The sequence below is a fragment of the Aethalodelphis obliquidens genome, unplaced genomic scaffold (genome assembly GCF_003676395.1).
Source record: "Aethalodelphis obliquidens isolate GAN/ISIS:26980383/991018 unplaced genomic scaffold, ASM367639v1 scaffold567, whole genome shotgun sequence".
Lineage (NCBI taxonomy): Eukaryota > Metazoa > Chordata > Mammalia > Artiodactyla > Delphinidae > Aethalodelphis > Aethalodelphis obliquidens.
This window is the reverse complement of record NW_020838479.1, coordinates 5,196-14,105: the sequence shown is the minus strand read 5'-3', so window position 1 is coordinate 14,105 and position 8,910 is coordinate 5,196. Positions and strand designations below refer to the sequence as shown.

General features: G+C 44.6%; 1 protein-coding gene and 1 pseudogene across 1 annotated transcript; both read right to left on the bottom strand.

The window, feature by feature from the left end:
- Nucleotides 1-1,771: 1,771 nt before the first annotated feature.
- LOC113616817 (elafin-like) lies at nt 1,772-3,431 on the bottom strand. The gene is made up of 3 exons (XM_027100180.1): nt 3,320-3,431; nt 2,155-2,478; nt 1,772-1,934 (listed from the first exon to the last, which is right to left on the bottom strand). The coding sequence occupies exons 1-2, from the start codon at nt 3,399-3,401 to the stop codon at nt 2,156-2,158; spliced, it is 405 nt and encodes a 134-aa protein (XP_026955981.1). The 5' UTR covers nt 3,402-3,431; the 3' UTR covers nt 1,772-1,934; nt 2,155.
- A 3,213-nt stretch (nt 3,432-6,644) lies between these two features.
- LOC113616816 (transcriptional adapter 2-alpha pseudogene) lies at nt 6,645-8,539 on the bottom strand (annotated as a pseudogene).
- Nucleotides 8,540-8,910: the final 371 nt, after the last annotated feature.

Sequence of the window (8,910 nt, the reverse complement as noted above, 5' to 3'; positions counted from 1 at the left end):
AATCTTCACATTCGGGAGCATGTTAATTATTTATTCAAGACTTTTTTATGTGCTACATGAACACTTGTTTACATTTCTTTTTTAAAGTTCTGCCTGTCTCTCATTAAGTTTATTTGTTGAGCGGTTTAATTGTGTTGATATTATAAGTGGGAATTTTCTTCCATTCCATTTTCTGGTTATTGCTAGTTTATAATAAAAATAGGATTTATGGGAATTCCCTGGCAGTCCAGTGGTTAGGACTCAGCGCTTTCACTGCCGTGGGCTGGGGTTCAATCCCTGGTTGGGGAACTAAGATCTTATAAACCACATGGTGCAGCCAAAAAAATTAAAAATAAAAATAGGATTTAGCTTAATTTTTAAATAGGATTTATCATCACATACTCACTGTGTGTCTTTGGGTGATTAAGTGAAGCTTTCATGGGCTTCAAACTCTTAACAAAATTAAAGATGTGTATACTACCCATCTGAGAGAGTTCTAATGAAAAATAAATAAGACAATACAGATAACATATTTAGTACAGGATCTGGAACAGAGAAAACACTAAAACACAGAAACTGTTCTTACCACCAATGGTGTATTACGTGTTTGTCAGGCCAGAAGTTTAGCCACTGCTCTCACCTGTGCTTCAAGATGTGCAGTCCAGTCCATCCCCTGGAGAATGAGAGGAAAACCCTGGCTTGTAGGCCCCTGGGAGGGACCAAGGGGCAGCGGGCTCTCTGTTCTCTCACCCCCAACAAAGCCCCTGCTCCCCACCTCCCCTCTAGCAGGAACCCAACACACACACAGAAAGAAGAGGTGTTTCAGGGCCATAATGTCAGGGCTGAACTGACATTCATTATTATATTTCCAGAATGATTTCATTCAACCCCCCTCAGAATGAGTAGACAACTGAGGCTCAGAGATTTGTCTGAGGTCATCCAACAACTGGGGAGGAGGCTGGGGCTAGAACTCGGGTCTCCTGACGCCCAAGCCTGTGCTCTGCCCACTTCACCCCAAATGCTCCTCCCCCTGTGGCTTTGACCTTCCCTGAGAACTTCATTGTCCAAGGACAGTGGGGCAGGTGAGCCAACAGCAGAGCCACGAGGTCATCCAAGTTTGCCCAACATACACCCTTCTGCTGTCTTCACTCCTCGAGTCTGCTCTACCCCAACTTGTACATCTCCAGAGAACATTAATCAGCGATCACAAGAAAGGATCAGGGACTCAGTGTGTCTTGCGTCCTCGTTCACATCTTCAAATAGAAAGCTGGGAGAGGATGTCGCTTAACCCAAAGGAATTATGTGTTATTGGAGGCCCCTCAGGCATGAATAGGAGAAATGCTTCATGAGCAGGGATTTCCCAGCATGTGTTTCTATGTCTTCTTGGGAGGACATAGATCCCTGGGAAACATGAAAGGAAAAGAAGGAGGGAGCTATAGATTTAGCCACAAGGGTTGGCTAGTCACACTGACAGGGTTGATCATAGCCAGGTCAGAAGTAGGGGTCAATTGGGAAGGTTTTAGGTTTTATTTCCCCGGTCCAAGGCCAAAGGCAAAATGTCTAGGTTTCCATTTCCTGGTGAAATAGAGGCTGCAGTTCTTGGGTTGATTATTGGATTTCTACAGTGAACCCTAGGAATGGGCCTTTCGTTCCTGCCCCCGCTCTCCTTCACACAACAGTAACATCTGCCGTGGGTCCCTCTCCACTCGCCACTGGGGACTGGAAGTCCCAACTCCACACCCATCTCCCCAGAGCTTCCAGGGGCCCAGAAGTCATAGGAGCCAGAAACAAATGGAGTAGAAAGTGGTCTTTTATTGGAAAGTCCATGAGAGAGGCATCCCAGGTTTGGGCACCCGGATGAAAGGAAGAATGGGCAGTGCGGGAGAGGGTAGTGCTACAGGCACCAGGATCTGCATCCCTGGGGACTTCACAGGTGCAGCAAGAACAGACTCCACCTGGTAGGAGAAAAGAGAATCAGAGATGTGATTCAGCAGGTCAAAGACTCAGAGGCAGTGGGAGGCAGGACCAAGTCCACTTGTCATCCCTCTCAGGACGAGACCCCTCGGTCTCTCCATCACCTCCCCATGTCCTCTCCCCCACCAACCTAGGATCACTCTCCACCTCTCAGCCTTTCTGTGCCTTCACAGGCCACCTCTTCCTCCACCCAGTTCTCACCTCACCGGGGATTCTTACAGACATTCCCGCAATAGCCCACACAGCACTTCTTGAGCCCCCAGCATTCAGCATCTGTCACACATTTGTTAATGGGATGTTTTAAGCCGCACTGGAAAGGAACCCAGGGGCAGGAGCCAGGCTTAGTGGACTGTCGGAATCCGACTGGATCTTCTTGACCTTCGACTGGATCTTGACCTTCGACTAGATCTTGACCTTCGACTGGATCTTCTTGACCTTCGACTGGATCTTGACTTTCGACTGGATCTTGACCTTCGACTGGATCTTGTCCTTTGATCAGAACATTGCCTTTCGTAGTGCCTTGACCTTTAGGACAACAAAGAAATATCCCCACATTTAGAACAGTGTACCTGCTTTAACTATCTAGTCTTTCCTCCAGGTCCAGCCACTGTTCACTGCAGTGTCCCTCAAAATGTGACTTGAGATAGGGGAGCTATCTCAAGGGCTAGCTGGGGTCTGTGCTCTTGGAAGGCTGGGACCGGGGTTCCTCGGGTGTCCATTTCTTCCCCTCACCCTCCATTCTGGGTCTTAGGGCCCTCACGAGGATATGCCAGACTGAAGTGTCTTTCAGAGGTGTCACTTTAGCATCTCTGAGGACACTTAATGGAAAGGAAAGGAGCCGTGAGACACTTACCAGGAGACCTGAGCTCCATCCTGGCTCTGGAGACTGTCTTGACAAATCCTCACCCCTCCCTAAGTCTCAATGTCCTCCTTTGGAAAATAGGGGTCTTCAAACTACATGATTTTTGAGGCCCTGTTGGTTCTTAACCTTCTCTTAGAGGACTGATGACAGGTGATCTTACGGGGCAGACAGGCAGGGGACAGACCCCACACCCAGCGACCAGATTCCTGGGACCCCTCACTTCATTGAACGTTCTGTCCAAGTATCAACACTTGAGGCCAAGGTCATGTAACAACACTCCTTCCACAAACAGCCCTGATATCTCAGTCCTGGGGTGGAAAGCATGTAGAGTCTAGTAGGCAACTTCCTACTTCTCTGGATACGCTGGAAACCTACTGTCCAGGCTGAAGAGTGGGCTCTAGCCCTGCCTGCTGCTCTGGAAGTACCCCCTGTCAGTACCCAGGCTGCCCCCAACATCCTCTCCTCAACCCAACCCAGCCCCACCCAGGCCACTTCCCTATTCACCTCTTACGACAGCTCCCTTTGCCACCAGCGTCCCAAGGACAAGAAGCACTACCACCAGGATCAAGAAGTTTCTGGACTTCATGTTGTCAGGAAGGTGAATGGCTAAGAGCTGAGGCCAAACCTAGTTTTATGCAGCTCCAGCTTGGCCGGGTGCCAAGGGTGGGTCTGTGGTTTCACAAGGGACAAGGGGTGCATTTTCTTAGTTCTACCAGGAAATATCCACCTCCATCCTGGAAAGCACCTTGGGCCCTTCCCCAAGGATTATTTACAGGGAGAAATGGCAGTTACTGTTGCATCATCTCTCATAGCCCCAATAGCTACCTCACTTTCTCACAAAGAAGCAGGGCTGGCTCCCCTTGGGCACCATTACAGCCAAATTCTTCATATTTAGAATAGAAAGAATATGGAGCCCCAAGAAGAGAAAGGAATCACCCATGGTCACTTAACAAGTCAGTGGTAGGTCTGGTGTTCAGTTTTCATAGGCAAGGTGTTCCCCAGTTACTCCCTGTTCCTGCAAGACCCACCCAGACCTACCCTAACAGTTTACCCCTCCCAGCATCAAGCTGGGCTTTTCTTTCATTCTCCCCTAACCCCAAGAAAAACTCTCAAAGGCATGTTTGCCTTGGACGTCTAATGACTAATCAGTGTACTTTTCCATTTCACAGGTAGTCTCTGAAATGCCCCAAGAAAGTAACAGGGAAGGTGGAATTTGACATCTGGAATGGCATGATGCCCTTGAAATCACAGTCAGAAGAGAGAAAACACCCATAAAATAAAAGGAAGAAAATATAAATCATCTATAAGGTGGACATCTACAGTGCATACATCCAACATGGCTTCCTCCTTCTTAGAACAGCATGCTGTTTCTTCTGAAGAACTCTTGTTTCTTTGTACCATCAACTTAGGAATCTAATGGGGACTGCTGATCATGAAAGCCTGACCCCCAGTCACAGCAGGGTGCGTGTGTGTGTGTGTGTGTGTGTGTGTGTGTGTCTCAGGTCTACTGATGTCCTTTATTTGAATAGACACTAAGGGGAAGGGGGAAGTCCCTCCTTTTGGTAAAGGTGGTAGAGATGAGCCTGGGAACTCCAGAAGCTATGGTTCCAGTCTGGGAGTAGGTTAACTGTGCAAGAAAAAGGAAACTAATTCACTTAGAAAATCAGAGAAATGATGGTGAGAGAGGAATCGGAAGGCACAGACCAGCCCTTCATTCCCCTTTATCTTGAGAGCAGCTCTTCCCACACCCTTCCCCTAGTTCAGTTATGACCCAATAAATTGGCTTTCTGCCTAAGCTAGTCTGAGAAGGTATTTTGTCATTGCTACCATAGTTCAGAGTAATAAAAATGAATTGGGTGTTGTTGGGTGAGTTGGGTGTTGTCAGGGACAGAACCTGAATTGTGGAAATGACAGTTGAGCTCTGGGTGAGAGAGCGATTGAAGCAAACTAATTATTTTATAGTAAGCCAGTTGTTTAAATCTTCACCTTTGTCTCTTTGGACTCGGACCACATGCCTACCAATGCTGAAACACTAAGGAGATATAAACAAGTGTCAGAACATTAGAGTCTGCAGGCTACTTTAAAAAAAATTTTTAAAAGCTCACTGCAAAGTAAGCTATACAAACAAAAGAATTGTGTAGAACATACCTATATTCTTTAAAGAATTAAAGCATTACAATGGAAGCCTGTACTCACGTGCCAGGTGAAAAAGGAGACTATTTACTCTACAGCCTATTACCCTATTAGCCTTTACTCCTATCCAATTTCTTCCCTCTCCATCCTCCACAGAGGCAACACTTTCTTGGATTTTCTAATTTTCTGTTAATTCAAGCATCTTGCTCATTTCTAATTGGGTGGTCTATCTTTTTCTTGTTGATCTGTAGAGAAAAGAAACCCTCACACATTACTAGTGAGAGTATATATTCATGCAACCGATTTGAAAGTAAATTTGGATCAGCTAGTAAAATTGAACATGAGCAAAATCTTTGAGATTTTTATCAATCTGATGGGTGAGAAGTGATACATTGCTGAAGTGTTTAGTTAGCATTTCTCTATCATGAATTATTTCAAGCATTTCTTCATATTTTAAAAGCCACTTATATTTCTTTACCTGAAAACTTCATTTCTTTTGCTCATTTTCCTATATAGTCATTAACCTTTTTCTTAATTTCTAAGCACTCTTTATCTATTATAGAGAAAGGTCCTTTGTCTGTGATACGGTTTATAAATAATTTTTTTTTTTTGCGATACGCGGGCCCCTCACTGTTGTGGCCTCTCCCGTTGCAGAGCACAGGCTCTGGACGCGCAGGCTCAGCGGCCATGGCTCACGGGCCCAGCAGCTCCGCGGCATGTGGCATCTTCCCAGACTGGGGCACGAACCCGTGTCTCCTGCATCGGCAGGCGGACTCTCAACCACTGCGCCACCAGGGAAGCCCTAAAATATTTTTTTTAAACACTGAAGTCTTTTATTCTGTTTCCCTCAGATCCTAAGAGTTTCCATTTCATTTGTTACCCCATAGATGAAATCTATTAGCAAACTGCATGCATATTTACATCAGTCAAGAAGTTTGAGCAGATACTTCCAACAAAGCATGTAATATGTGAATTAGATATTTTGAATGTTGAAGGAATTAAAGAATCAGTCAGCTACTGGAGGTAATTTGTGCGGATTCTGAAGTATTTCTATACAACGTTGCTTCTAACAGAAAAGGGAAAACCCTGACTCAGAGTTTGGCTTCTTATTGTGCAGAAAGATTTGAAGACGAAGTTTCAGATATGGTGGGGTCACTCACCCTCATAACTAGTGAGTTCCACATATGAAAAGGCTTTCCCTTTGTTTTACAAGTAACTCCTTATTGTAGGCTAGCCTTTCACCATTGAGAAATTAGGGTTTAGGTCTTAATCTAAGCAACACTGAGGTTAATTGCATCACCTCCATCCACAGGGGTCTGGCACCCAGGGAAGCCAAGGGTGAGAACAGGGTGAGCCCAGGACACACATGTTAGCAGAGACAGTGCAGCATGATGAGGTGTGCCTCCAACACCCTAAGTGTGCTTTAGTTACCAGAATATTTGACACACCCACAAATTAAGTAGCAAAACATTTTAATCCATTAATTCTAAAACTAACAGAGACGTTTTATATCCGGTGCCGCCTCCTCAAAAGTCTACTGCAGATTAGACAGCCAGACTGCAAGTTACAAAGCCAGACATTAAAGTTGAAGATGCAGTTTGGGACAAGACCATCATGGGGAGATTTTCCTCCTCTTTGCTCATAAACATAAGTTGTCAGCTTAAAAAAAATCCTCAGACATAAGAAGAAAGCTTTCTCTCTCTATAACCTCTTTATTTTAAATCTGTCTGTAATGTTTGAAGGCAAAACAGATAATCGGCAAACCAACCTCCCAAGCAAGTACAAGGATCTGAGCTGGACTCCTGGGACTAAAGACTGGTTTAGTTCTATTTCTACCAACACTGTGATGTGAGGTACCATGGTTCTTGTTTTCGTTACAAGAGGTGTTAGGAAAGAGTGCCCGCACACAATTAATAATAGCTTATCTAGCACGTAACTCTGCAGCACAGTACCAACAACAGGAGTATTTTAAAGCAGGGTGGAGAAGAAAGTAGACATTCATACAAGTTAAGGTTTCCTTTGTTTCTTCCCCTCTTTTTACAAGGAGAATTCAGCTCAGAAACAAACTCCAGAATGCCCGTACTGTCCTTTGGCCCACTAGGCCCAGAGAGCCTCAGGCTTCAGTGATGTGTCCTTCTCAGATGAGGAAATCATAGATTTCCCATGTTTTGTTCACATCTGTCTTGATGAGTGTTCTTGCCTGTGCCAGTCTCAAGCCTCCTTGCTTGTTACATTCGTTCAGTAGAGCAGATTTGTATTCCAAATAGGCTCCTGGGAACAACCTCATCATCTGACAGAGCTCCTTCTCTTTTTCATTCAACTTCTCTGTGCCAGGGAGGCCAGTGAGGTTCAAGGGCGGTGAACTTCGTCCACCTGAATTCGAAGCCATTGGTACGGAAGGACTCAGGCCAGAATCAACGTCAGCCTGCCGGCGGAGCCACTGCTGGCAGGCGCTACGGTCCTGGATGTACTGGAGAACCTCTGGGAGCACAGGGCGTTTGAGACGTTCCTCTTCTGGAGTCTTTCTGAGGTGATCCTAGGTTCTGGCACTACAAAAATTGGTAATGCCTGCTGTCCTGTATTTCTGGAGCCTCTTGATTTCCCTTCGGAGTTCGAATTCCAATGCATGGCTTTCAATGAACTTGTCATGCTCCACCGGCGCCACTATCCTTGCAAATCGCCTCATTGTTTCTGAAGGCTCTTGGACTAGCTTGGGATACCGCCGTTCCATTAACTGAAATTTTCTAAGGTTGATTGATCCATGGTCTCTTATAATTTTTTTTCTCCTTTGTCTCTCCTTTAACCTAGAATGATAGATATCTACAACAGCCATCTTCAGAGTGTGTAAAATGTCCGAGTCATCTTCAACAAAATCAATGTCTCTCAAGTCCTCTTCTGAATAATTGTCAAATTCCTCATTGAAATCTGCCATGTGCCGAGAAAGCAAGGAGTCAAAGGTAGGTCGGGGAGGGTCATCTGTAGAGTGAAATGGAATGGCTGTGTCAGCAGTTTTTGCCTCCTCTGCTTGCTTCAGGTTCAGCAGGGTAGATGCAAACAGATGGTTACTGATGAAATGCTTCACTCCTCCTTGGTCTTGGTGCACATTTGATTGGCTACATCCTGTCAATTTCCAAAGCCGCAGTCCATCACAGCTTCTAAAAGGGCCATTTCTTCTTGAGCAGTCCAGCTGGGGTCAAGAACAGGAAAATCTGAGGTCATTATTTAGTAAGTGTGAATACTTTGATGTTTCTTGTACTCAAATCCTCGAGTGAAACATGCTAAAGGAACTCAAACGGTCCATTTCCCAGTTGGCAAAGACTGTTGTTTTGATCTTCCTCAATGTAGGAATCTTTCAAGGAGATTTCAGAACTGGCCAACACATACACCAAAGCTGACCACCACCCCCCTCACCGCGTCCCCCTCCTCCGCCTAAATAAAAATTTTAACTCATTCTTAGACCTGCACAAAACAGCTCAGGGTGGCACCCTTTCCTCCTCTTATCTAGATATTGCCTCCTGTTGTTTGGTTACTTCTGCTCTGGACTTCTGCATTTCTGCTTCATGATATCCTTAAACTGGTGAAATTGGTTCATTATTTTCTTTCAATTCATGTGCCAAAAAAAAAATCTAAATGATACAAAAGGGATCATAGAAAAAAAAACTTTCTAAATTGAAACAGACACCAGAAAAAGTAGAAAATCTGAATAATATTGTAACTATCCTAGAGATGGAATCAACAGTCAACAATTATTTGACCAAAAAGAAGCATTAGGATCAGATTTCTTCATAAGAAAAGGCAATCAAGGAACAACTAATTCTAATATGATATAAATAGAAAATAAGACACAATTTCCAGCACGTTTTAGGAAGTAAACATAATCTTGATACCAGAACTTAATAAGAATTTGTGTCAATTATAGCTCAATAAAGCTGTTAAAAAATAAAATTCTTGGGACTTCCCTG